Raw genomic sequence first — 27,854 nt, forward strand, 5'->3', positions numbered from 1 at the left:
CAAAACCAAGGGCCCAGGATGTAGCAGAGGATCAGCAGCCTGCAGGTGCTTCTTGAGCCTAGGGTGCCGTGATTCAGGCCATCCCTGCCTCAGTTTACCTCTCAGCAAGAGGCAGCCAGCCTCGGCCTGACCCTGTCCCCTGGGGGCCATGAGCACTCGCACACACATGGCAGTCTTGGTTCCTGGGGAGGGCAGCCTGTAACGTTAGCCTAAGCAGAAGATAATTGGGAAGGTCAGCCTGTTGCCGTAAACAAAATGCTTTCCGTGACCTGGGATCAATTATTTTTGGATTATCTGCCTCCTCAAGTTCTCTGCTGGCCAGCACCCTTTTGTTCCCAGGTTCCAGAACGGGCTCAGAAGCTGCTTGGCATTTCTCTGAAAATGAGTTGGAAGGAAGGGCTCAAATCATAAGATGTTATTGAGCCTCTATGACATGTCAGGAGTTCAGGGGGCATGGAGATGAGTAAGAAATTAGTATTACTCCTCATGGTGCTAAATACTAGTGGTGAGCATTGCCACTGTTGATTGGGATCTTGGAATAGGTTAGACACCTGCTAAGTACTCTCTTTGAACCATCTCTTGTGAGCTTCAGAATAGGGAGTGAGGGTAAGTGCCCAGTGAATGACTTGTCTGAGGTTACCTGGCTGGGAAGCTTCCAGGCCCTGTGACTGTGGTGTGGCCCCCACTGCTGCGGGAGAGGAAGCACCAGAGAGAGTGATGGAAGGACTGAGTTGGGAGGCTTGAGTATTGTAGAGTGAAGTAAAGAACAGGGACCCTGGAGCCAGACTGCTTGAGTGGGATCCAGATCCCCGCTCTGCCACGTAGAACTGTGAGATGCTGGGGAAGTTGCTTAATGTCTCTGGGCCTCAGTTTCCTCAGCTGTGAAATGGGAGTAATAGCAATAACCAACCTCAGTGGGTCAGTTTGATGGTTCATTTGTATCTGCAAAGCACTTAAAATATACGTGGTCCAGGTGTGACAGAAACTCGTTCACCCTTGTTCCCATAATGTTGAGACTACTTTTTTTTGGCCAAGCAGTATGCAGGATCTTAGTTTCCTGAATTGAACTTGAGGTCCACGGCATTGAAACTGCTAGGAAATTCCTGGGACTGCTTTTATGAGAGTTAACTGGTTTAGAAGAATGTGATTCCAGCCAAGCCTTAAGGATGGTAGAGTCGAGCTGAGAAAGAACCTTCTATCAGAGGAAGCATCAGGAGCAAAGTTACAAGGATGAGAAATGATAAGGTCTTAGGGAAAGAAAGGCAGGGAGTCTGGTGTAGCTGGAGTTGAAGCCATGTCCAGGGGTAGTTGAGGAAAGTGAATCTTCCCAGACTAGATAGTGCAAGGCCTTCTGATATAGGCCGTGGGGAGCCAGAGAAGATTTTGGAGCAAAAGAGTTCCATGATGAATTTTTTTGATACGTTTATTCATTTATTTATTTTTGGCTGAGTTGGGTCTTAGTTGCAGTACACCATGTAGGGTCTCAGTTCCCTGACCAGGGATTAAACCCGAGTTTCCTGCATCGGAAGGCCGATTCTTAACTGCTAGACCACCAGGGAAGTCCCATGATGAACTGAATAATGTTGGTGATGTTACTATTTACTGAACACCAGGCATGAGCCTTTCTTTCTTTTTTTAATCCTCAGAACAGCTCTTAAAGGTATGTACTGTAGGTGAGAAAGCTAAAAGGCTCACTGAGGTTGCGATCATCCAGCTAGTAGATTTCAAGCCGTGGTCTGTCTGATTTGGAGCCTTTTCCACTCAATCACCCTCTCGCCATGTCCCATGTAGCTGGCTGAAAACTGGGTCTTCGAAGTCTTAGAGATGGATCCTTCTGTACGCTGAGTCGGTATAAATGGAATTTTGTTAAATGCCCCAAGGGAAAGGCACTCCCTGCCTAGCTGAGAAGCCTTTTGGAAAACTTCACAAGTGCCTGTGCACGTGTCTGGGGTTTTCAGCCAAGGTCTGTGTTGAGCTCTGCTGGTTTCTGGGTCCGGGGCTGGTGAAGGAGAGTTCTAGGGTTTCCCAAGGTGACACTGTGGTAATCAGTGTTTGGAAGGAGTTCCCTTGGAGAAATAAAACTGTGACAGTTTATGGGGTGTCCCTGGTGGTTAAGACTCCGCCCTTCCACTGCAGGGGACGCAGGTTCAATCCCTGGCCAGGGAACTAAGGTCCCACATGCCATGTTCAGTTCAATCACTCAGTCACATCTGACTCTTTGTGACCCCATGGACTGCAGCACGCCAAGCTTCTCTGTCCATCACCAACTCCTGGAGCTTACTCAAACTCATGTCCATCGAGTCAGTGATGCCATCCAGCCATCTCATCCTCTGTCCCCTTCTCCTCCTGCCTTCAGTCTTTCCCAGCATCAGGGTCTTTTCCAGTGAGTCAGCTCTTCACATCAGGTGGCCAAAATATTGGAGTTTCAGCTTCAGCAACAGTCCTTTCAACGGATATTCATGGTTGATTTCCTTTGGGATTGACTGGTTGGATCTCCTTGCAGTCCAAGGATGTAGTGCTGCCAATAAATAAATTAATTAATAATATTAATAAAAACTGTGACAGTTTGCACTTTTTAAATTTCTTGGCCAGGCTGTGCAGCATGGGGGATCTTAGGCCCCCCACCTGGGATTGCACCCACGTCCCCTACAGTGGAAGCACAGAGGCTTACTCACTGGACCACCAGAGAAGCCCTAAAACTTCTGAGAAAATTTAAACAAGAGCAAGTTCCTTTCTGGTGGAACTTCTTAGGGGGCCTTTAATATGCTTCCCAGAAGGGAATGCCCCAAATTGATAGAACCACAAACTCTTCAGAGGTGAATCCTCTGGGACCGTGGTTTGACATTCCTTTTTAGGAGCATTGATCTAACCCAATAATGGGCCACCTTTTTCTGTGAGGTAAATGTTTTCAGCTTTGCTGGCCACGCGGTCTCAGTTGTAACTACAGGTGTCCCCCTGCTTTTCACAAGTTCATTTTACACCTCCTTGTTTTTACAGAAGACCTGCATTTGTACCTGCTTTCACTAGTCCAAAAGAAACCCAAAGAGAATTTTTACTTTTACCAAAAAATGGTGAAAGCCAAAAATAGCATGCAGCATTTGGTTTGTAGCTAGCGGTTATAGACGCAGCATGCGCCCTGAGGGGTAAGACTGGTACCACCAAGCTCCTTTCCCGGGAATCACACTCAGCATCTCGGCATCAAGCTGTCAGAGCTCTAAGCTGTATCTGTGAGCATCAGTGCTTTAATCTCAATTTATTTGTGCATATGTTAGCAAGATATCTCCTAAGATAATTGCTCCGTCCCTTTGGGCCATTTCAGCTCATGAATGGTTTCAGAGGTACATTATAGGGGGAAACCTGTACTCAGTTCTGTTCTTCTAGCTTGAAAGCAGCCACAGATCTTAGGTGAGTGAGTGGGCGTGGCTGTGTGCTAGTAGAACTTCATTTGCAGAAAGTACATCACAGGCCAGTTTGGCGACCCCTGGTCTAGGTGGTGGTCTCCAGCAACACTTTGAGTGCACACCCTGCTCAAAATATTGTCAACATTATACTCAGTATTCGTACATAGGTATATGGTAATTATGATATGAATGCTAATAAAGCGTGAGTATCAAAAGGTACATAGGCGATCCAGTGGTTAAGACCCTGTGCTTCCACTGCAGGGGTTGCGGGTTTGAGCCCTGGTTGGGGAGCTAAGGATCCCTCAAGTCACACAGCATGGCCAAAAACTAAAAATTAAAAAAATAAACGAATTATTTTAAGGTACATAGGAACTTCCCTGCTGGTCCAGTGGTTAGGACTCAGCCCTTTTACTGCCAGAGCCCAGGTTCAATCCCTGGTTGGGGAACTGAAGTAAGTAAAGACACAATATTGAAAAGTTTAAAGGATGAGCTAAAAAAGGAATGTCAATGAGAGTTCTCCTGTGGTCTTCTGGTTTCCAATGGATCACATAGGATTGTCTTCAGGCACTTTAGAGACCCTGGGTCAATTCTGACCTTCATTTATTCCTTTAACATTCGTTTCCTGAGGCCCCTAGAGGGACAAGGGAAGTGCAGGGAAGCTAGAGAAGCAGGAAAGTAGAGTGGAGGAAACTGGACATGTCGTTACATCTTCAGAACATGTTTGGCAAGTGCAGTGGTGGAGGAGCGTTGGTGGACGAACGCTTATCACCATCTGAAAATACCTGCCTGCCCGTTCGGTGCCTGTCATCCTCCCCAGGGCAGGGGTTGTTCTGGCTGTCTTCCTGCTTTCTTTGTCTCCAGCAGAGTCACAAGATCCTCCAGGCACACAGTAAGTTCTCAGAAAAAGTTCATAAGGGCAATTCCCGGGCAGTCCAGTTGTTAGGACTTGGCTCTTGTATTACTCAGGGTGCAGGTTCGATCCCCAATCAGTGAACTGAGGTCCCATAAGCCTCGCAGCACCACCAAAGGGGGGGAAAAATGTCCATGATTGAATGAATGGCCCCATCCTCACTTGGAGAGCCCTGGAACAGAGGTGACTTGGGAGATAGAGACTGAAGGTGCTCAAAATTAGCCGGATGAACAGAAAGATGGGCCTGTTCTCCGCCCCTTTCTGCAGCTTCAGCCTGTTAGTGACTCGTGACAAGAAGGGAGTCGCAACCAGCATTTTAATTTTTATTGGAAGAAGAGTGGAATGAAATAGAAAGCAGCCGCATGCGTCACATGTTGTAAGAGTAGACCGGATTAGCATGCTTTAAAGATAATTATTGTTTGGGGAAACTTGTTTCTGTTATAAGTGGGTATGTGTCTATTTATGGAAACCTTTGGAATACTGCACTGTAGTGGTCAGAAAAGTTTGTAAACTCATAGAGGAGCCCTCAATCCTCTCTTAATAGACGGTTTGCATCTGAGGTGGGGGCCGCAGGCTCAAACAGCCCTGGGTGACCCGGGGTGACTGTGGCTTGGCGGCCCAAGTGATCAGGAGAAGCGCAGGCTGGGGAAGGCAGAGTTATGTCTCTCAGCTGTTGAGGGCCCGGGTCGGGCAAGGCATGGGAGGGCTGCCTCAGAGGGGCCCAGCCTTCTAGGCCAGGTGGCAGGGGGTCTCCAGGGAGCCCAGCAGGAGTGAGGAGAGGCGGTTGGCATCCGGGTGTGGTGGGCAGACACCCGGCAAAGCCAGCCAGGTCCTACCCTTCTTGGGATCACAGGCACCTTTTCTTAGCCCATGGGTGAGGTTTGATGTCCCCGTGGGGGGCGGGGGAGGGAGGCATCGGAGGCCCACGGACTAGAGTGACTTGGAGCTGGTGCACCCTTTAGGACCCATGTGTCCAGGTTTAAGCAGGCCCGTGGCTGGCTGGGAGCTGTTTATTTTGGGTTAACAGCCCAGCACTCTGGCTATATTTACCTTGCGAAGCTGCTTGCAATCTGATCTGATTTGATCTCTCTGGGACTCAGCTGGGGCCCTGGGAGTCGCCTGCCAGATTCCACGAGGCCCTCCTGGCTTTACCCTCCCTACTCTTGGGGAGATTTCCCAAGTGGGACACATTCTGAAAAAAGCAGTCGTTTTTCTGCTTGTGAACAGTTCTCATCAGAAGACCTGATCTGTGTCAGCCATTCCTTCCCACAGCGCCAGGACATGGAGCTTGGTCCCCCAGGTGGGAACAGTACCTAGAGCCAGCTGGTGTGGTCAAGTTCCAGGAACTGTAGGGTCCAGCACGGTTGATGGGGTTTCTTCTGGAGCCCATCCTCCTCCTTGAAGGAGCTCAGTTCGCACACTGAGCTGCCCAGCCTAGCTACCCTCCTCCTCCCAGCTTAGGACCTCAGGGGAAGTTCTGGAGTCCCCTGGCCAGGTGTGTCCCAACAGCTGCAGTGTTCTGGCTCTGGAGCGTGACAAATGGTGTGGCAAGGGTGGTCCCTGTCCCGCTGTGGTGGTCAGCTGTGCTTTGGGGCACACATTCTCCTTCTACCCAGGGTTTCTAGCAGGGACAGCCTTAGAAAGAGGCAGACTGGGTCCAGAGTGGGGTGTCTGAGCCCCTCACCCTCCCTAGGGGACAGAACGTGGGGTCAGCTCTCACCAGCCTCAGCTGAGGGCGTCCAAGAGCTATTCATCTTCCACTTTAAGCCCTGTGTTTTTCTTTTTTAACCGAGATTTATTGAGTACCTTCTGTGGGCTGGCCCTTTGTTAAACACATGTCAAGACCTCATTTAATCTCCTTGGTGATTGTCTTAGTCTGTCTGGGCTGCTAAAACAGAATACCACAGCTTGGGTGGCTTATAAACAACATATTTATTTCTCACCGTTCAGGAGGCTAGAAGTCTAAGATCAAGGTGCCAACAAATGCAGCGTCTGGTAAGGGGATGACTTGCTAGTTCATAGACACTGTCTTACTACTCGCTGTGTTCTCACAGGGCAAAAGTGATGAGGGGGTCTCTAGGGGTTCTCTTTTATAAGGGCGCTAATCCTATTGCAAGGGCGCCACCCTCATGACCTAATCACCCCAAAGGCCCTACCTCCTAACACCATCACCTTGGGGGTCAGGATTTCAAATATGAATTTAGAGTGTTCACAGACATTCAGTCTGTAGTAGCAGGTGTGAGGAAAATGCTGTTAACCCCTTTGCACACGGGCTTTAGAGCTAAGTGGACTTAAGTATAGATCCTCCACTCAACAGCAGAATAACGCTTGGGACTGCTGACTTCACCTCTCTTGAGCTTCAGTTTCCTCATTTGTGAAAACGTAATAATAGTGTTGCTAATAATCATTGATGGGCTTCCCAGGTGACTCAGTGGTAAAGAATCTGCCTGCCAATGCAGGAGACACAGGAGATGTGAGTTCAGTCTGTGGGCCAGGAATATCCTCCAGAGGAGGAAATGGCCATCCACTCCAGTATTCTTGCCTGGGAAATCCCATGGACAGAGGAGCCTGGCGGATTACAGTCCATGGGGTTGCAGAATCGGTCACACACAGACACACACACACATAGTTGATTAACAATGTTGTGATAGTTTCAGGTGCATAGTGGAGTGACTCAGCCATACATATGCATGTATCCATCACTGACGCTTTAAGTGTAATATAGATGTATATATGCATGCCAGGTCTTGTGCTAAGGGCTTTATTCATTAATCTGTTGAACCCTTGTAACAACCCCTGTGGCACTGAGAGCTTACCAGTTTTATAAGTGGAGGACTCAGTTTACTCTTAATGGCTCTCTAGAGGTGGAGATACCAGGTTTAAGGGAACAGATTGGTTACTGTATATGTTGGCATGTTCCCCCTCCCCTCCCCATATAGGTACCCAACTCTGGGCCCCATGTACCTGATGGGTCTGGACATTTCCAGTGAGTAAAACAATAGCCTGTGGGCCTAGAGCAGCTAAGCAGCTGGCTCTTCTACTCGTCCTTTCTCCAGTTTCAGCTTCCAGGGCAGCAGGCCAAAACAGGAAGAGAAAGTGCCAGGGGTGGGGAGGAGGCAGGAGGTATGCCCTGCTGGGGGTGCCCCCCTTTTCCAGCGTGGTCAGGCCTGAGGACAGAGACCAGGGAGCCTGGGGTACAGCCCTTAACCCGCCGTGCCCTGATGCCCTAAGTGCTTAGAAATCTCAGCATTGGCCTTAGGCCACCAGTGATCCTAAAAATGGCCCAAATCCTCATGGCGCACTGCCCCAGATTTATGTGAACTTAAAACATTTTACAAACTCCTGGGCTGAGAAGTTTATACAACCATCAATTGTGGGAATTCCAAGACAAAAGTCTGCGAACCCTGTTGAAATTGTCTGAAAAGCCCTATGACTATATATACCTGGGTGTCTTAAGAAATATCCAGTATTTTCACCAGATTCTCAAAGTATCTGACCCCAAATCAGCTCTAGATGGTGACCTTAATCTTGCCACCTCCACTCCTTTGTCAGAGACAAAGGGAAAGGGTTTTGACCAAAGTCATCCAGGGGGAAGCAGGGGTGATTCTGGAGCCAAAACTCAGGCTTGCCAATTTGGCTTTGGTGTCCTCAGCTCAGGTTGGGGGATAGAAACCCAGCCCAGGCAGGGGCGTTTCATACAGAGATGCTGGGATTGGGAGTGAAGTTTTTAAACTGAATTACAACGATACTAATAAAGCTTTTATTGAGGGTTTACACTAGGCCAGCCACTAAGAATTTGAAGTGAAGTGAAAGTCACTCAGTCGGTTCAACTCTTTGAGACCCCATGGGGTTCTCCAGGCCAGAATACTGGAGTGGGGGTAGCCTTTCCCTCCTCCAGGGGATCTTCCCAACCCAGGGGTCGAAGCCAGATCTCCCACATTGCAGGCACAGCTGAGTCACAAGGGAAGCCCAAGAATACTGGAGTGGGTAGCCTATCCCTTCTTCAGCAGATCTTCCCAATACAGGAATCAAACCAGGGTCTCCTGCATTGCAGGCAGATTCTTTACCAATTGAGCTGTCAGGGAAGCCCAAGGATTTGATGTGGGATTAATTCAGTCCTCACAACTCTCTGAGTTATGTACTACTATTCTTTTTTTTTTTTTTTTAATATTTATTTATTTGGCTGCATTGGGTCTTAGTTGTGATGCTCAAGATCTTCAATCTTCATTTAACACATGGAATCTTTAGTAGCAGCATGCAGACGGTTGGCATGTGGCACTTGGAATCTAGTTCCCCGACCAGGGATCAAACCCAGTGACCCTGCTTTGGGAGCATGGAGTCTTAGCCACTGGACCACCAGGGAAGTCCCTGGGTTTTTTTGTTTGTTCAGCCATGCTGTGCAGCGCGAAGGATCTTTGTTCCCCGACCAGGGATCAAACCTCGACAGTGAAATTGCTGAGTCCTAACCACTGGAGTGCCAGGGAATTGCCTCTATAGCCCTTTTTTTTTTTTTTTTTTTTACAGATGAGGAAACCGAGGCTCAGAAAGTTGAAGGAACTTGCCAGAGTCAAACAGCCTAATAAAGGGCAGAGGAGTCAGGGCTTGAAGCAGGCAGCCTGGCTCCAGAGCCCATGCTCCTAACCACTGCCCCACACTGCCTTTCCAGGCCTCAGAAGGCTGAGGAGGTACAAGAAATGAAAGCAGACAGGGCCAGGTATTACAGGCAAGAAAGCTGGAAGGAAGGAGTCCACTCCCTCCCCAGGAGTAAGAAGGGATCAGGGCAGGTATGGAGCTTGTGGGTACATTTCAGCCTCGGACCTCCCCCTTCTGAGCCTGGCACATACAACAGCGAACCCTTTATAAAGGGTCATTCTCCTTAATGGTATTGCCGTTGGCACTTGCGCCCCAGTCTCTGGCCTCGGCAGGCAGCCACTCGGCAGTGTGCCCACCACCCGCTTCTCCCAGCCCAGATCTGATGAGCTGGCTTCTTTACATGGGGGTGATTTGCAAGGCCCAGGTGAGAGGAGGTGGGTGGCGGGGCCTGGAGCATGCCCCTGGTAACCCTGGATCCACAGGTCTCCAGGAACTGGGGAGCAGCTAGTACGTCAGCCCTGGGGCTCTGAGCCCAGTGCTGGGGCCAGAGGAGGAGATGGCCCCAGGGCTTGCGGTCTGCACTGCAGCACCCTGTCATAGCCTGTCTCTTCTGGGAAGCCTCTCTTGATTCCTTTGTGGTTGGTGCTCTATGTTCTCAGAAAGGGCCTGGTATGATCTGGGAGGGCCTTCATCTCTTGACCCCACACCTCTTATGCCCAGAGCAAGGCAAGAAGAAACCTCTCCTTGGGAATGGGAGTGTGGCTCCAATAGGGAGGGTGCCTTTTTTCATTAATGTAAACTTTTTTTTTAGTCATAGTAAAATTGACATACAGCTTACCATTTTAACCATTTGTGGTGACTACTGTTTGGAGGGTGTTTGTCATGTACTGAAAGTGTTAGTTGCTCAGTTGTGTCCATCTCTTTGGGACTCTCTGGACTGTTGCCTGCCAGACTTCTCTGTCCATGAAATTCTCCAGGCAAGATACTGGAGTAGGTTGCCATTTCCTCCTCCAGGGGATCGTGCCAACTCAGGGATCAAATCCAGGTCTCCTGCGCTGTAGGCAGATTCTTTGCCATCTGAGCCACCAGGGAAGTCCAGTACTAGGAACTCTCATTCAGTTGTTAAAATGAGCCTATGAACTGATATGATGTCCCTATTTTACAAATAAAAATGCTGAGGCTCAGAGAGGTTCAGTGACTTTCCCAAAGATAAACAGCTCAAGGGAAGCAGAACTGGGATTCAAATCCAGGCAGCCTGGCCTCAAGCCTATCCTCTTTACCAGTACTTTCTGCCATTTCTCAACCCTAAGTGGGTGGGTCTGTCATCCCCATTATACAGATAACAGAAGCTGAGGCCTCGGAGTGACTTACTCAGGGTCCCAGAACCTGAAGGGAGGAGAGCCTCTGAGCCGTGACCATCCTTGTAACTCAGCCCACCTCTCCCCGCTCCTCCCCCCCAGGTGGCAATGGTGGAGGTACAACTGGACGCTGACCACGACTACCCTCCGGGGCTGCTAATCGCCTTCAGCGCCTGCACCACGGTGCTGGTGGCCGTGCACCTGTTTGCTCTCATGATCAGCACCTGCATCCTGCCCAACATCGAGGCCGTGAGCAACGTGCACAACCTCAACTCGGTCAAGGAGTCGCCCCACGAGCGCATGCACCGCCACATCGAGCTGGCCTGGGCCTTCTCCACCGTCATCGGCACGCTGCTCTTCCTGGCTGAGGTCGTGCTGCTCTGCTGGGTCAAGTTCTTGCCCCTCAAAAAGCAGCCAGGCCAGCTGCGGCCCACCAGCAAACCCCCGGTCGGCGGGGCGCCTGCCAACGTCAGCAGCACCGGCAGCATCACCCCGGGCCAGGCCGCCGCCATCGCCTCCACCACCATCATGGTCCCCTTTGGCCTGATCTTTATCGTCTTTGCCGTCCACTTCTACCGCTCACTGGTCAGCCATAAGACGGACCGACAGTTCCAGGAACTCAACGAACTGGCTGAGTTTGCCCGCCTGCAGGACCAGCTAGACCACAGAGGGGACCACCCCCTGACCCCGGGTAGCCACTATGCCTAAGCCCTTCCTGGGCTGGGCAGTTGAGAGCTTTGGCCTTACGCCCTTCCCCACGACCTTGTCGTGCCCCAGCCTCAAGGACAGCATGTGCAGGGGGCTGGGCTTTCGTCAGGGGCAGGCAGAGAGTGGAGGAAAGAGGCTTTTTTTTTTTTAAAGAGAAGTTACTGCACTTTGAAACTTTCCTCTAAGAGAATAAGCACTTCCTGTTCTTCCAGCTCCAGGTTCACCTCCTGCTCAGAGGCCACCACCGGGAGCCAGAGCGGGGACAAACGCTCCCTTTGTCTCTCCTCCTCCCCCGAGCAGGTACCACCTGGGTGCCTCCTGTTCTTTCTGTCTTGACCCTCCCTCCCCGTTCAGCGTCGGTGGTGTGCGTGTGTGCGCGTGTGTGAACACAGAAATATACTCATAAGGGACACCTCCGCTTGTGTCTGTATTTGTTGGGTCTGAACTGCCTGGCGTTTCTTCCGGTGGGTGGCCCAGGCAGGTGAACCTCTAAGCAAAAAAAAAAAAAAAAAAAAAAAAAAATCAACATTTTGTGGTATTTCCAACCTATCCAAAAAAGTTGCATGAGCAGTAACTGAAATGTCTATGTAGGCAGTTCTTATCATTCACAGTTCTGTTTTATAGTTACAGAACACTGAATTAATTGAATGCTGAACTACTGCTAAGAGAAAGGGGTTAGGTTCCTGCGAGCATCTGGTTATGTTTTTTGTTGTTTTTTTGATACGGACCTGCTTTTTTTTTTAAGTCTTTATTGAATTTGTTATAGTACTGCTTCTGTTTTGGTTTTTTGGACAGGCATCATGTGGGATCTTAGCTCCCCTACCAGGGATTGAACCTGCACCCGCTGTGGGCATTGAAAGGCAAAGTCCTCACTACTGGACCACCAGGGAACTCACTGCATGTTTCTTTTTAAAGACACCTTACTTAAAATATATTTTTTAAAGATACCTTAATAACATTGAACTTATACATTATCACAACAGCACTGTCACTTATTTGTAACACACACATACGTTCCCCATAAGGCATGTCAATCTTCCTGTGCTCCGAACACTATAGACAGTGCTTCGTTGCTACCCTTGGGGGTCATTTTAAATAGTGAAATCACCAACTTTTAAAAGCCCCAAAATATGAGGGCTTTTAAAACCCCAAAACCCTGCCCTCTCTCCAACCCTCGCCTCTCCCTCCTCTCCAGGTGGAGGTGGGTGGTGGCAGGGGGGATGTGTCAGCAGCCCCCTGACAGGCGACCAGGCGCCACTGGGCGCATTTCTACTGTGGCGATGCACCACTACTGACTCTGGGACGACTGGGAAGGCCTGTGGGGAAGGTGGCTCAGGGGGCCCCATCGTCCCCTCATCCCCAGTCGCTAAATAGGCTGTGAAAAGGATAGATGTTTACAGCATGAGCTGAAACTAAGGCAGAGGGTCATCTTGTTTGACCTCAGCAAGTAGACAGATTTGCAGATACCAAAACTGAATAGTGAGGATGCCAATATGTGTTTCCCTCTGAACCATATGCATTAGTTGCAGATTTCCTTCTAAACTCAAGCACATTCCTCTACATAAGCACAGTTCAATGATCAAATTCAGGAAATTTGACATTGATGTGATACTGTTATCTGATACAACGTTTTCAATTTTGCTCTTATACCCATATCCTTTCTTGCAGTGATTTTTCCATCCAGGATCACGTGTTGCAATAAGTTGTCATGTCCCTTTGATTGCCTTTACAACACTGCTTCTGTTTTATGTTTTGGTTTTTCGGCCATGAGGCATGTGGGATCCTAGCTCCCCAACCAGGTATTGAACCTTCATCCCCTGCAGTAGAAGGCGAAGTCTCAACCACTGGACCGTCAAGAAAGTCCCTCTTTAGTCATCTTTAATTTGGAACAGCCTTTCTTTGTCCTCTTTAATAACATTTTTGAAGAGTTTAAGCCAGTGGCTTTGTAGAATGCAACCTCCATCTAGTTTCTCTGGTATTTCCTCATTTTTATGATCAGGTTGTGCATTTTGGCAGGAATTTTATCTCCATTTTGCAGATGACAAGAAATTGTTGTCTAAAGAGGGTAAGTAATTATTGGGCAGAATTCAAACCTGGAAGTAAGTCTGGCTTGGAGCCTAGACACTCCCAGAAATCTTACATCAGCTGATCCTGGCATTGCTGAAGAAACTGGAAGATCCAGCAGTGGCATTACTGGCCTACCTTCTTGCAGAGCCACAATGAACAGGAGCTGAGTTGCAGCTCCTTCTTCCCAGGAAATGAATTTGCCATAGCCCCCTCCACTCCCTATTGTATAACACCAGCCCAGCTTCCTAAGTTACTTGTCTGGCCCAGAGGGCCTTTGAGTTAACCCTGTTCTGTCCCATAACCCTGACGTAGAAAGTGGTTTTACAAAAACAAAGTGCTCTGACCGAACAGAGAGTTCGTGGGGGAAAGCATGGCCTTCCTTGGGCTTTCTAGGTGACTCAGTTGGTAAAGAATCTGCAAGAGATGCAGGAGACATGGGTTTGATCTCTGGGTCTGGAAGATCTCCTGGAGGAGGGCATGACAGTCCACTCCAGTATTCTTTCCCAGAGAATCCTATGGACAGAGGAGCCCAGCCAGCTACAGTCCATGGGGTCGCAAAGAGTCGGACACGACTGAAGCAACTTAGCACACATGCACATGTGTGGCCTTCCTTAAGTTCTTGTCCTTCTGTAAAGACAGACATGGCCAACAGCAGCTTGGTGGGCTGAGTGGGGAAGGGAGCCCTTCTTTTTCCTATTGCAGCTTCTAGCCTCTGTCCTGTATCACATGTACCAAGACCCACCCCCTCTTCTGTCCCCAGATGGCCCTCTGACTGGGACTGAGTAGGGTGGAGCAGGTACCCCTGTGTGAAAAATCACTGGCTCCCCAGAGAAGACCTGGGCATCTTCTTCCATCCTTCTCTGAGATTCCCAGCTCCCTGCTTCTGCAGAGACCTGTGGTCCGGGTAGAGTCTTTTCTGAGTGTTTGGTTTTCTTTTCTTAACTTGACTGAACTCAGGAATCATCAGATTGGCTTGTAAAAGGAGGATTTCCAATCTATTGGAATCTTCCCTATTGCAGATTCCAATTTAAGTTGTTCTGGGTATGTCTCTGGAATCTTTTTGCCTTGAAAATGCCAATTTCTAACCACTGGACCTGCAGGGAATTCCCTGGAATCTCTCTGTAACTAGCACTCCAGGTACTCAAATGCAGGCAACTTGTGAGGGAAACATGGACAGTTAAAAGAACAGTCTTTAATATCAATTTGATGTTTTGAATAGATAATATGTTCATAGGTTCCAAATACAGCAGTGAAAAATTGCTATTGCTCCCCTGTTTCCAGGTTCCCAATTCTCCATAGAAATAACCACAGTTGCCAGTATATTTTGATCCCATTTAGAGATTTTATACATAAACAAGAACACACCCTACTTCTTCTTAAAAAAAAAAAAAAAAAAACAAAAAGTCTATACACATTGCTACTGTTCTCACCACCACCTGTTCTCAACTGAGCAGACAGGCCTAAGTTTAAGCACAGGCAGTTTCTAATTTGATGACTTGTGAGCCTCCCTGAACCTCAGTTCCTTCTAAAATGACATGAATAATAGCAGGACATCTCATAGGTCGTTGAGGGATCACGAGAGAGCACTCATGTAAAGCTGTCAGCACTGGGCCTGGCAGTGAGTGGCTCTGTATCTGGTTAATGGTGTGTCCAGAGGCAACCAGGCTCAGCTTCCTGGCCTCAGAGGTACCAACTGAGAACCCTGCTGTGGATCAGGCCACCTGCTTAGGGTTCCGATGGCAGAATCTCCATAATGTCAGTGAACACTTTTCTGAGCCGTTTATTTTGTGGTGGGCATTTGCCGAGGGCTTTATGAACACTGATATTTCAGCGTTCTTTCATGGTTTTATACCAGTGAAGTGGGGTTGGATTCTTCTGTGGAGTGTTTACATTATAACATGTTCAGCAGGTTCCCAACCTCTACCCACTGGGTACCAGTAGGACTCTTCCCTGCCAGCTGTGACAACCGAAAGTGTCTCTAGACTTGGCCAGATGTCCCCTGGGAAGGAAGGGGGACAGAATTACCCTCAGATTAGAACCACACCTTATTCCATTCTTCCAGTACCACAGTAACTCTGGGTGGTAAGTACTATTATTGTCCCATACTAAGAGAGGAAACCTGGAGAACAGAGAGGGTGGGTGATGTACACAAGAACACACAGCTAAGAAATCAGTGCTGGGATTCACATTCTGCAGCAGTTTGACTGCAGAACTCCTATTCCTAAACATTATGTAAGAGGTGCTCTTATCTTGCAGGAATGTTGTCCAAAATTTTGCAAAGCCTTTCCCGGATATCTGCTTACAACTCACCTCAATAACCTCATGTTATCTGTTGTTTTTATATCTGCCAGCAGATCCTCACAACACCCCACCCCCACCCCCACCCCCGTGAGATCTCTGAGGTTCCCATTTTACAGACAGGGCAACTGAGGTCACTTGTTTAGGTTCACAAAGCCAGTAAGTCAGAAGTTCTGTGCCCCAGCTGCACACTAGAGTCAAGCTGGGGAACTTCTGGAAGGCCCAGGCCTCATCCTAGACAGATGAGGCTCTCTGGGTGTGAAATCTGGGCATTCTTAGCTTTTACATCTCCCACGGGATTCCAAGGTTGGGAGCTCCTGTGTTAGGGTGAGAAGCCAGGTCATGTTTCAATGACGAATCTTAATGACGAGTGGAGCCTGATGCAGGCTTTGTCTCATTTCTGGAATGAGACAGAGATCAGTTATCTCATCAGAGATCAGAGACCTGGAAGCACCACCCCACTTTGCCCCAAGGGAAATCCATGTGGCCCGTGGGGACATTTCACTTCTCCACCTGAAATCCTTCCCAAGGGACCCTGCACACCACCCCCCCACCTCCACCCACTGTAGGCACCCGGCTCTTGCCAACAGGGTCCTCCTTTATTCTGGTGCACTCAGAGATGAGGTCCAAGAAAAAAAGGCGGTAACAAGAGGGTCCCCAAGGCCATCAGGGAAGAGAAGCACTGGCCTCCTTCCGGGAAGGAATGAGCCAGTGCTGGGAGGAGTAAGGTGCCTTCTGAGGGTGCCAAGGGTGTGTCCCCACTTGCTCCTCCAACGGGAGCCACACCAGTCTGAGCAGTTGGGTGACTCCGGTTTGAATTCCTCCTGAAGTGCTGGTGATCTCTCTGCAGGGGTGAGGAGTGGTGGGAGCTGGCGTTTCAAAGATGCTGTACCAGTGCTCTCTCCTCGACCCCACTTATACCCACCGGGAGGGACTGCACGGAAAAAGGCCCCACAGGACAGATGGGCAAGTAGAGGACCGGGGCAAACATCGGTACTCAAGGGCACTCTGGGGTGAGCAGAGCTCCTGAGTCCAATCCCATAAGCCCACAGTGGGAGGATCTGGGCAGGACGTCTATAGGGAAAAGAGGCTGTGTGTTTGCGCGTTCATTTGGCCACACCAGGCAGCATGCAGGATCTGAGCTCCCCAACCAAGGACTGAACCTGTGCCCCCTGCATTGGGAGCACAGATTCTTATTTACGCACAGAACCACCACAGAGCTCCCAGGGAAAAGAGATTCCAAGGAGAGGAAGCAAAAACGACCAGCAGGACTTGAGGTAAAGTCCTGTGTGGCCCTGCCCCTGATCTCTCCTGGCCAGAGGAGAGCCCAGGAGCTGCCCAGACCACATCAGAGGGTGGCTGGCATGCCCGCCTCTCACCTGGCATCAATCTCCTTCTTCTTCTGTCTTCTTGAACATAGCCAAGGCTTCCTCCAACACACCGTCGGGATCTAGAATTTTGACCTGGAGGGAAGTAGCAGGGGTTGGTCTGAGGAGTGTGGAGAAGACCCAGGCTGTCAGCCTTTGGGACGCTGCCCGCCCTGTGGGGGTACCGCCAACCTTGGGTGCTGCCTGCTTTGTGGGGGGTACTGCCAGTCTCCCTGAGGATGCCCTGACTGAAAACAAAACCTTGTCTGTTTCCTGACTGGGCTGGGCTGAGTTAAGTTGGGTGTGGCTGGCGGGGGGCTGCTGTTTCCTGTCTGTAGGTTGGGTGTGGTCCCAGGATCCTGGGGAGAGCTGCCCACCTCAGGAATGGGGAACTGGGTGGGCTGGGGGGCCTCATCGCGGCCGAAGTCAATCATTGTGCCACACTTGGCCACGTCATCCACCCAGAAGCCTTCAAACAGCTGACCATGGTCCAGGTGGAAGAAACGCCCTGACCCATTCTTCACACCTCTCTGCCAATTGCCTTCATAGCGGTTCCCATTCTCTGAGGGGAAAAGACAGGGGGTCATGGGTGCTGGCCCACCACATTCCCCCACCCACCGGGCTGGACCTTCTGCCACTCCCAGGCTAGACATCACGCCCACCAGAAAGCCATAGACCCCCGGGGTGTCAGTGGTTTCAGACCTGATTCACATATCACCTCACCTCAACTACCTACTTGAACTTAGATAAGCGACATCGTTTCCTGCCTGTAAAAAATACAGCTAATGATACTAACAGGCAGTGCTTTTCCAGCACTTACTCTGTGCCAGATTCCATGCTGCTTCTGACCTCACTTTTCACAAAAACAGTTCTGTGAAGGATAAAGGATTCCATTTTATACATGAAATTTGAAAAGCTCCAGAGATTTGATTGATTTGCTCAAGGTCACAGAACGAGGAAGGGTTTCAAACCAAATCCTGTTCATCCCAGGAGCCCCTGCTCTTAACTGGGAATCAATTCCACTTCCCATTGGATGGTGGTGATGCTGTAAAAATAATAATGATAAATCTAACATGTCTCAGCTCAGACACTTATGAGCTGTGTGACCCTGAGCAAGTCATGCAGCCATTTTGTCTCATTTCCTCATTTGTAAAATGAGGACCAGAGTAGCACCTCCCTCATTAAATTATTGTAAAGATTAAATGAATCTGTACACAAAAAGGGCTTAGAAAAGTACTGGATAAACTCCAGATCAGAGATCAACAAACCTTTTCTGCAAAGTGGCAGATAGGATTTTCAGCACTCCGGGTCTCTGCCACAGATGGTCACCTCTGCCATTGAACAATACATAAGTGAACGAGCACATCTGTGTGCCAACAAAACTTTATTTACAAAAACATGTTCAGGGCTGGATTTGGCCCATAGTTTGCTGAGCTCTGCTATACAAGTATGTACTGATACTGAGCGCTTACTATTTATTCTGTGTCATGCTAAGCATTTTACAAATATAAACCTCCCTTAATCTTCACAATAACTTTAGGTAAGCTTTATTTTTCCCTTACTTTACAGTTGAGAAAACCAATGCATACAGAGTTTAAGGAGGTTAATTGCCCAAGGGCCCACAACTAGTAAGAGCTGGTTCCAGACTCCAAGCCTTAGAAAGCCTGCACTTAAAACTCCTTCCCTGTGTGGGCCACAGCAGGCACTCACTAAATGCAGGCTGTTAGTAGGAGATACGCACTAAAATCAGGAATGGAAGCAGGGTGTAAGGAGGATTAAGAATGACAGAGTGGCTGCCTTGACCCTCCCCAGTTTTCAGGAGCCTAGGTTCTGGTTTGTGTCCTCACCAAGAGTATCTACTACACAGCAGGCACTGGGGGAAACAGTAGGGAACAAAACAGACACAGTCCCAGTCCTTCTGCAGGTCACAGTCTGAAGGGACAATGATGCTAAATTTATGGACTCTAGGTGAGTGATAATACCATCGTGGTTATTTGGATCATTAAGCTCTTTTTTGTATAGTTCTTCTGTGTATTCTTGCCACCTCTTCTTAATCTCTTCTGCTTCTCTTAGGTGCATACCATTTCTGTCCTTTATTGTGCCCATCTTTGCATGAAATGTTCCCTTGGTATCTCTAATTTTCTTGAAGAGATCTCTAGTCTTTCCCATTCTATTGTTTTCCTCTATTTCTTTGCACTGTTCACTTAGGAAGGCTTTCTTATCTCTCCTTGCTATTCTTTGAAACTCTGCATTCAGATGGGTATATATTTCCTTTTCTCCTTTGCCTTTTGCTTCTCTTCTTTTCTCAGCTAACTTGTAAGGCCTCATCAGACAACCATTTTGCCTTTTTGCATTTCTTTTTCTTGGGGAAGGTTTTGATCACCACCTCTTGTACAATGTTACCAACCACCATCCATAGTTGTTCAGGCACTCTGTCTTTCAAATCTAATTCCTTGAAACTATTTGTCACTTTCACTGTATAACTGTAAGGTATTTGATTTAGGTCATACCTGAATGGTCTATTTGTTTTCCCTACTTTCTTCAATTTAAGTCTGAATTTTGCATTAAGGAGTTCATGATCTAAGCCACAGTCAGCTCCCGGTACAGAATTGTAGTGTGGATATAATAAGCTCAGGGCTGCCTAAGTGTGGGCTATGATTACTATGGACCAAAAGACAAAGTCTTACTTGTTTATATTTATTGCTGCTGCTGCTTAGTCACGTCAATCGTGTCCAACTCTAGGCACCCCTTTTAGAGTATAAACTCCCCGAGGGCAGGGACCCGGTCTTGTCTCCTGTCACTCACCTTAACCCGCCAGCCCGAGCAGGGCTATGCGGGGGCGTGGCCCGATGGGCGTGGCCAGGGCCCGGCCTTGCAGGGTCCGGAGGAGTGGACCTTGAGGGGGTGGCCGAGTGGGCGTGGCCAGCAGGCCATTGGGAAGGGGCTGGACACTCACTCAGGCGCAACATGCCTTCCCCTTCTGGCTTGTCGTTACGCCACTGGCCCTCGTAGATGTCTCCGTTGCTGTAGTACATGCGGCCCCACCCGCTGCGCTGGTTGCCACACCAGTCACCCTCATAATACTCCTTGGGTCCGAAAAACTGGATCCCATAGCCCTGAAAGCACGAAGGTGTCCTTGTTCACGGCGCCCCACAGTACTGGGAACTCTCACCAAACTCCCTGGTACCCAAACACCTGGACTTCTTCCTTGCTTCCTCCCCAAGACCTACATCCAAGCTGACGGTCCTGTTTTGTAAAATCTCCCAGGCCTTCCATTTCCCGCTACCCTTATGCTACCGCCTTCCTTCAGCCCACCATCATTTCGCCCCTTCTCACTGATCTTCCTCCTCCACTCTCCCGTTCTCCCCCTCATCCCATGCATCTGCCATATGACTGTTGGGAGGACCTTTTACATGGCCTGTCTGATCACGTTTGTTCTGTCTTCCCAACTCTGATTTGACTCTATTAAAAGTCGCAGATGCCTGGCAATGAGATCAAAGCTATGGACTTTCTCCCCAGAAAAATGAACATGAGCGCTTATCATGCGACGGCAGAGTCACCATGGGGTCCCCACAGATCACACCTGAAAGGGCTGGCTTATGCAGCCCAAGTCTACTCAAAAATTCTTAATCCCCCACATAACCTTCAAGGCCCCCTCCTACCCCTCCTCTCTCTGCCACCCCTGTGGGTAGACACACCTTGCTATTTAATATTTCCTTCCTTTAACAACTTCTGCAGCCTTTGCTACTTCCCCTTCTCCTTTTTTACTCCCTAACACCTTGCATCTTATGGTGTCACCTTCTACAGGAAGCCTGCCCTGAATTCTCAGTGGACTTCCATTGGACTTTCTGTGAAAACCTCAATCCTAGCACTGTATTATACAATATAAATTATTTATTTGGGGATCTTTGTCCCCCACTGGCCCAGAAACATTTTGAGAGCAGAGATCATGAAATCCTCGGGTCTACAGCTTGCCAGCAGTGTGACCCCAGGCGAGGCACTTCACCTGCTGCACCTTTCTGAGCATGTTTCCTCATCAGTAAGAGGAAAATAATGATGATGATGATGATGTTGATGTGGAGTTCTACAATATATCATATTCCAGGATCATAATAGCAGTTGTTCAATAGCAGTACTGTATGATATCTGTCCCCATGACCTGTGGTGAGGAGTCAGGTGTTTATGGGTTGGGGGCATGCCTCTGGTTGCCTTCTAGCCCTCAGGACCTTCTTCTCTTGGCAAAGGGTGTAGCTTCTGCTTTCTTTCTTGCTCTCATTTCGCGCCCCCACCCCACCCCCCACCTCTTATCCAGTCCCAGCAGAAGGAGTATTCTCAGAAAGGGATGCCAGGGGAAAAGAAAGCCAGGAAATGAGTTGAGGAGGTGGGGGAGGAGACTTTGCCCCTCACAGGCTGGCTGGCTTCTTGTAGCCACAGGGTTTCAGGGGCTCCTCCCTGGGCCCTCTCCTCCTGTTTCCTGTTTCTGGGTTTTGTTCTGAGAAGTCTTGATGGTTCCCCCACCCCTTCCTTCTCCCACCCACGCAGAACCCTGTTCTCTTCCCCTAGATCCCCCTCCCTTTTTTCCCAGGCCTCTCTGACTGCTCCCCCTACACACACACACACACACACACACACACACACACAGAGGCTTCTTTCAGCCTGGCCCACACCCCAGAGCATGATGGGAACCACTCACACATTTCTTATCGCCTTTCCACCAGCCTGAGTAGACTCTCTTGTACTTTCCGGTCTCTTGGTCAGGAAGGCTGAGGGTGCCATAGCCATCTCGCTTCCCAGACTTCCAGTCCCCCTCATAGATGGCTCCGTTCTTCTTCCAGACCTGTGTTCCTTTCCCTGGTGACACAAAGATGGGCCAACACTGCAAATATGGCCTGCATGGGGCCGGTGCGGGGAGACAGGTGCTCTGTTTGCCTGGGCCTTGGGCACCTGGACTGGACAGTTCTTAAGGACTGAGAGGGGCATCTGCCTCGTATGTAGACTACCCTCTCCCTAGCACCTGGAGAAACTCCAAGAGAGGTCTGTTTCTACAGTGCTTTGCCCTGACACCAAACCCATATAGCAAACACCAAGCAGAAATTTTTCCCTTTGGTGTTTCAGCTCCATCTTTTAGTAATACTGAGTGTATACGCCAGATGGTCAGGATTTCTGGAGAATGTTCTGCATATTTCTTCAGTTCTGATTATACATGGAGACCCACCTCCTACTATTATACTCCAACCCCTTCTGTGTCCTCCACTCCCATTTTCCATTCTGCCCTCCAATTCCTGGTGGCCCGGTCATTCCTGGAACCCAGCAGGTATGCTTCTGCCTCAAGGCTTTTGTACCTGCTTCTCCTCTGGCCTGGAAAACTCTTCCCCAAATATATTCACTCACCCCCTACCTCCTGCAAGTCTTTACTCAAATATCATTTTCTCATTGACCATCTCACTTAAAATTATTTAATATAAGCTTCTGGACTTCCCTGCTGGTCCAATGGCTAAGACTCTTCGCTCCCATTGCTGGGGATCCAGGTTCCATCCCTGGTCAGGGACCTAGATCCCACATATACTGTAACAATGATTGAAGATCCTGCATGCTGCAGCTAAGACCCAGCCCAGCCAAATAAATAAATATTGAAAAAAATTAATATAAGCTTCTTTTAACCCCTTACCCTGTTCTATTTCTTTCCACATCACTTGTTAACTCCTAACATAATAGATAATTCACTTATTTATCATGTATTGTCTACTGTCTGTGTCTTCCAGGAGAATGTACACGTCACAAGGGCACAGACTGGTCTGTTCTGTTCACTGCTCTATTTCCAGCACAGAAGAACAGTGCCTGACATGTTGGAGGTGACCAATATTTGTTAAACAAAGGGATGAATACAATATGTGTGGAGTACCTATGCGTGCCAACTTATGTCTCAGTCCTTGGTAGCTCAGGAACAAACCCAGCATCGTCTCTGTGAGCTTTTTGATCTAGTGCAAGTAACTTAACTCTCTGGGCCTCAGGTTCCTCATCTGTAAAATGGGGACAAGAAGATCTCATGGGGTTGTTCTGGTCACTAAATTCATTAATATATGTATAATACTTAGGACAATGCCTGAAAATAGAAAAGATGCTATCATTGATGTTTGCCCTTGAGGCAGGGTCCAGTCACACTGTAGGGGATGAAGAGTTGTTTATACCAGCCCACAAGGTCATATCACAGGTAGGGCAGCCAAGTTCAGACAATGGGAAATGACTTAGCCAAAGTCACACAGCCTCTCAGTAATAGAGCCAGGCTCAGAACTTCAGGGTCCTGACTCTTAGTCCAGGGATCTGTCCACACCACAGGCTGCCCACAAAGACTGAAACACACAGGCTGTCATCCTTAACCACACAAAGAGCTCCAGGCAGCTGCGTAAAACTTTGCCTTTAAGTCAGTGCTGAGGGTGGGTTTTGTGTTATGCGTGGGGGGCTTCTTGGACAAGGAAAGTCTGAATAATGTCCTGTGCCGTGCTCAGCCCTCAGAGAACATTCAAGAAGTTCCCCTTCTGCACAGATCCTTGGCTACATATTTGATAGATGGTAACTCTTATCTTAACAGATAGGTATTATTCCCATTTTACAGATGGGGAGACTGAGGCTCAGAGTGGTGTAGCTCTCTCAAGGTCACAGCTGATGGAGCTGAAATTGACCCAGGTTTATGGACTCAAGCACTTAACGCAGGAAGGCAGGAGAGAAGAGTGGCCAAGAGCTAAGAATCTGGAATTGCAAGACTAGACAGAGAAGCCATAACACCTTTTTTGAATAAGAACTTTGTTTTTCTTTCTTCAGGGATCACTTTGTTATCACAAGGAGTCCATACTCCACCCTGGGAGCCCCAGCCACTGCAGGGTGGAGATGTGGTGGGAGATGTCCTACTTCGCCCCCTGCTGGTTTGAAGGACTGAGCTTGAAGGCAAGGTGGTTTCTGGAGGCCACCTTTTCCTCCTGCTAGCCAGTTCCATGCTTAGTGCAGGTCTCAGAGGGTAGAGAATGAGCTGCTGTCCTGGGAGTCCCAGCTGAGGCTGTGGCTGGTGTCTAAAGACAGCTTCGTTTCCTGCTGGCCCCTCTGCTCACCTGAAGCCAGGGTTGAGTTGGATTTCAGAGTCCCAGCATGAGGATGCCCCTGGCTGGTCCTAGTCAGCATTCACCCCTCGGTGATATATCTTATGTCCCCAGTGAGCTCTGCAAGCTGCTCCCTTGGCCCCAGTGGTCCACCGTGACCCAGACCCCATACTCACCGCCTGAGCCCCCAAGGGCCCCCCACTTACCGTGTTTCATGTTGTCCTTCCACTCGCCCACGTAGTGGTCGCCATTGACAGCGAACACCTGGTGCCTCAGTCCGTTCTTCTGGGCCTTCTTGTCCCACTCCTTCCACAGGGGCTCCGACTTTTGCGGGCACTTGAAGATAGGCATGTTGGCTGCTTCTGTGGGGCCAGAGGGTGCTAGCAAAGGGTTAGGGACATCAGGGGTTCAGTTTGCTCCAAGGAATGCTGGGATCCTGGGATTTCCTGGAGAGACACTTGTCTGAGGTCAGGTGGGGTGAGTCATGTGTGTTCTGAGTGCCCGGGGCAGATGAGCAGCCCTTTCGGGGGATTCTTTTGTGCTGGACTGATGCTCAGATGTCTCCTCCCTTGCCTCCCTAGGGGCCCCCTGGGGTGGGGAACCTGATGGCACAATTGCTTGGGATGGAACCCAGGGAAACCAGTAGATCAGAGGGTTTGTGATGACAGCAGGAAGAAGTTGCCCTGGGCAGAAGGTGAAAGTCACATTAATAACCGGTATGACCAGTCAGGGGCTTCCCTGGTGGCTCAGACGGTAAAGAATGTGCCTGTGATGTGGGAGACCTAGGTTCTATCCCTGGGTTGGGAAGGTCCTCTGGAGAAGGGAATGGCAACACACTCCAGTGTTCTTGCCTGGTGAATTCCATGGACAGAGGAGCCTGATGAGCTACAGTCCATGGGGTTGCAAAGAACATAAGTGAACAACTAACACTCATTCACCACTCATGACCAATCAGAGTGGATGCTGGAGTGGTGAGCACTGGGACCCACTACGGGGGAGTTGGGACCTAGCCAGGCCACTCTCAGGCGGGCAGACAGTCCTGTGGCACGGCCCCCAGGGACATCCCATTACCACCACTGGTTCAGCATCTAGCACTTTAGGCCCCAGGCCCTGCCTCTGGTGGAAAAGCCCAGGGGCTGGCTTTGCAGGTGTTTGTGAGCTGTCAGCAGAGCCCGCCAACTAAAGATACTATCTCTAGGATGACCACCTGTCCCGCTTTCCCTGGGATTGAGAGGCTTCCTAGGACACTGAACTTTCAGAGCTAGAACTGGGACAGCCCCAGACACACCAGGATGATTGATCACCCTGCTACCTCTGACCTCTGCCCTCTGCTTAGGTACTCTTCCTGTCTGCCTGGTTAGGTTTTTTTCCATCAGACCAGGGCTCTCTACCCTCCCTGCCCAGTGCAGAGAACTATTTAACCATCAGCAGGCAGAGTTATTGACCAATGAGTATGACCTCAAGACTGAGCAGGTTTCAGGAAATCATGGTGTTCCAGGCATCCACCCATTCAGGGCCAGCATCACAGATGTCCAACCTGAATAGCTGCACAGGGCCTGGTCCGTAGAAAGGTATGTGCTTGGTCTTGGCTCCGCTGTCACTTTTTAAAAATTCCTAATACTTCATGAGCCAGGGCCTCATTTTCATTCTGCACTGGGCCCTGTCCATCAGGGAGTTCCCTGTAGGGACACAGCAGGGACCTCCAGGAGTCTGACTAGGCTGGCCAACTGCACTGGCTAGTACGTAGTTTGGCAATCATTCCCAGGAATTGGGAAAGGCACTCAAAGCAAGGAAGACATCCAGGGCATGAACTGGGCAGAGGTAAACAGTCTCAGGTCCTAAATTTAATGTTTTTCTTTTTTCCCCCTCCCATTTGCGTGTACCATGAGTACTGTGATTAATCTTTTTTTTTTTTTTTTTTTTTAGCCATGCTGTGCAGCATGTGGGATCTTAATTCCCTGACCAGGGATTGAACCCACGCTCTTTGCATTAGAAGCTTGGAGTCTTAACCACTGGACCATCAGGGTGGTCCATGATTAGTCTTTATATTGAAATTAATTCACTTTAAAATTCAATACATTTATCCAAGAAAGAGATTTTATGATCATTTCTTAAGCCTTAGCTAGATACTGGGGCTTACAGTTGAGATTGGCAAATGTTAAGGTATTAATGCCACATTAGCCTCAAGATGACACTTTCTCCTTGGCTTACTCAGAATTTTAAGAGAATCCAAAATCTAATAACTTTCTTACGACATCATTGGGTGGTTACCCTTCATCAGTGTAACACATCCTCTGTCCTAACTTTCAAGAACTTAAATTCTACCCTAGAGAAGGCCGTGGTCTTGATACATAGACCTTCTGATAGGAAAAGAAAGCTTTGGGGAATTCCCTGGTGGTCCAATGGTTAGGACTAGGCGCTTTGACTGCTGGGGCACGGGTGGGCTCCCTGGTCAGATTCCGCAAGCCGTGCAGCGTGGCCAGGAAAAAAAATGAAAAAAGGAAAAAAGTTTTACAGCGCAGTATGCGGACTCTGCTCGGGTTGTTTTGATACTGAATAACAATAATTACCACCAGGGAAGGTGGAACGAGAGGGGCTCAGACGGCTGAAGGTTAGGTGCTCGCCCCCTCCCCGTCACACCTGCGACCGCTCACCTGCGCTCTCCTGCGGGGCGGAGTCTGGATCTGGAGTCCCAGGCAAACAGCAATGGGGTCGCCGCCCTCAGCCTCCAGCTTCTATCGCTGCCTGAGACTAGTGCTCTGGCGTCCAGAGCCCGGCCAGGGTCGCTATAGCAACGCGGGGCCTCTGCAAAGCCAGCCGGCAGGGCCCGCCCCTTCCTGCGGAGACTGTGAACTCACGGGGCCGCGAATGGGGAAGGCTGCAGATCCTCCCGCGACGAGGAAGGACGTCTTTGGGCCAGTGGAGGTCGAGTGCAGGCTCGTACACCAGCCTGGTACCAAAGGCAGGTGGGTGAGCCCCGGAGACCTCATATCCTGGAGCTTGGGCACGGTGTGCCCGGGAGGTTCGCCTTTCCTTCTGCCCCGGGTTCCCCATGGCAAATACCAAGCCCGAACCTGGCAGAAAGGGATCACAAGCTTTTTTGCCTAATTGAAAAAATAAAGGGACAGATTTGAAGGACAGATCAACATTACACCTGCTCTTTGTTTTATGGTGGTCTACTCGACTCCTCTGAGAAGCTGAAGGAAGCTATAAATAGCCCCTTCACCCTGCAAGATGCATCCGGTTTAGGTATACACAAGTCGGCCCAAGTTATTCCTTGCTCACTTCCTTGTGGTGGCTCCCCTGGTCACTCAGCATAAAAGCCATAGTGACTATAGTGGCTTCAACGCCTGGTGTCACCTGCCTGCCTCCCTCCCTCCTCTCTGAACTTGCCCCTCCTCTGATGCCCAAGCCCACTCTGCTCCAACCTCACACTTACTTTCTTACTGTTCCTGGAAAATGCTAGGCATGTTCTTGCCTCAGGGCCGTTGCCTCTTCTGTCTCCTCTACCAGGCAGGCCATATCTTCCTTCAGAAAGTAGTCTGGCTCACTCCCTGCTCTCCAGGGTTTGATTCAAACATCATCTCAGTGTGGAGCTTCTGGATCATGCTGTATTTATCTATCTATATATTATTGTTGTTGTTCAGTCGCCAAGTTGTGTCTGACTCTTACATTTTGGCTGTGCTGGGTCTTCGTTGTGGCTCTCGAACTTAACTGCCCTACGGGCAAGTAGGATCTTAGTTCCTCCCGGAGCCGAACCTGAGTCCCCTTCACTGGAAGGTGGATTCTTTTTTTTTTTTTAGGAAGGTGCATTCTTAACAACTGGTCCATCAGGGAAGTCCCTGGACCACCCTATTTAAAACTGGAATCTCCATATATACTTTCTGACTTGTTTTCCTCTTTCCCACTTTCATCCTGTTTCATGTTCTCGTTAGCCACACGCAAGAACACACACACACACACACACACACACACATGCAAACACACTTTATTTATTATCTGTCTCCTTGAAGGCAAATTTTTTTCTTTCAATTATATATATATATATATATATATATATA

At 49.2% G+C, this 27,854-nt stretch overlaps 2 protein-coding genes across 11 annotated transcripts in view; one reads left to right on the forward strand and one right to left on the reverse strand.

The window, feature by feature from the left end:
• LOC110130503 (calcium release-activated calcium channel protein 1) overlaps positions 1–11,382 on the forward strand; it is a 41,729-nt gene extending 30,347 nt beyond the window's left edge. For 2 of the 3 annotated variants that reach the window (XM_020882558.2, XM_070475233.1), the window contains exon 3: positions 10,365–11,382. In XM_020882558.2, the coding sequence (XP_020738217.1) occupies positions 10,365–10,970 (606 nt within the window). In that variant the 3' untranslated portion in view covers positions 10,971–11,382. Of the gene's footprint in view, positions 1–8,835; positions 9,096–10,364 lie in introns of all 3 variants that reach the window. The other variant, XM_020882559.2, reaches the window with a different exon arrangement.
• MORN3 (MORN repeat containing 3) lies at positions 1,431–26,835 on the reverse strand. Of its 8 annotated transcripts, none has more exons than XM_070475236.1 (7): positions 26,448–26,835; positions 24,000–24,155; positions 21,396–21,553; positions 19,659–19,818; positions 17,080–17,264; positions 16,715–16,798; positions 15,914–16,179 (listed from the first exon to the last, which is right to left on the reverse strand). In XM_070475236.1, the coding sequence occupies exons 2-6, from the start codon at positions 24,142–24,144 to the stop codon at positions 16,721–16,723; spliced, it is 726 nt and encodes a 241-aa protein (XP_070331337.1). In that variant the 5' UTR covers positions 24,145–24,155; positions 26,448–26,835; the 3' UTR covers positions 15,914–16,179; positions 16,715–16,720. The 8 variants fall into 8 exon arrangements, with proteins under 8 accessions (XP_070331336.1, XP_020738220.1, XP_020738222.1 ...); XM_020882567.2 differs by having other exon boundaries at positions 24,000–24,173; positions 26,448–26,631; XM_070475235.1 differs by lacking the exons at positions 15,914–16,179; positions 26,448–26,835 and adding an exon at positions 1,431–2,518 and having other exon boundaries at positions 24,000–24,726.
• Between the last annotated feature and the right edge of the window lie 1,019 nt (positions 26,836–27,854).

The sequence above is a fragment of the Odocoileus virginianus genome, chromosome 12 (assembly GCF_023699985.2).
Source record: "Odocoileus virginianus isolate 20LAN1187 ecotype Illinois chromosome 12, Ovbor_1.2, whole genome shotgun sequence".
Lineage (NCBI taxonomy): Eukaryota > Metazoa > Chordata > Mammalia > Artiodactyla > Cervidae > Odocoileus > Odocoileus virginianus.

Bases quoted from the DNA above. Each gene is read 5' to 3' on its own strand.
- MORN3 (XM_070475235.1), bottom strand. From the start codon at position 24,144: ATGCCTATCTTCAAGTGCCCGCAAAAGTCGGAGCCCCTGTGGAAGGAG. The intron at 17,265-19,658 runs GTGAGTGTCCAG...TTTTCCCCTCAG, and splicing joins GGAAGGCATGTTGCGCCTGA to AGAATGGGAACCGCTATGAA. The intron at 16,799-17,079 runs GTGGGCAGCTCT...ACTTCCCTCCAG, and splicing joins CCCAGTTCCCCATTCCTGAG to GTCAAAATTCTAGATCCCGA.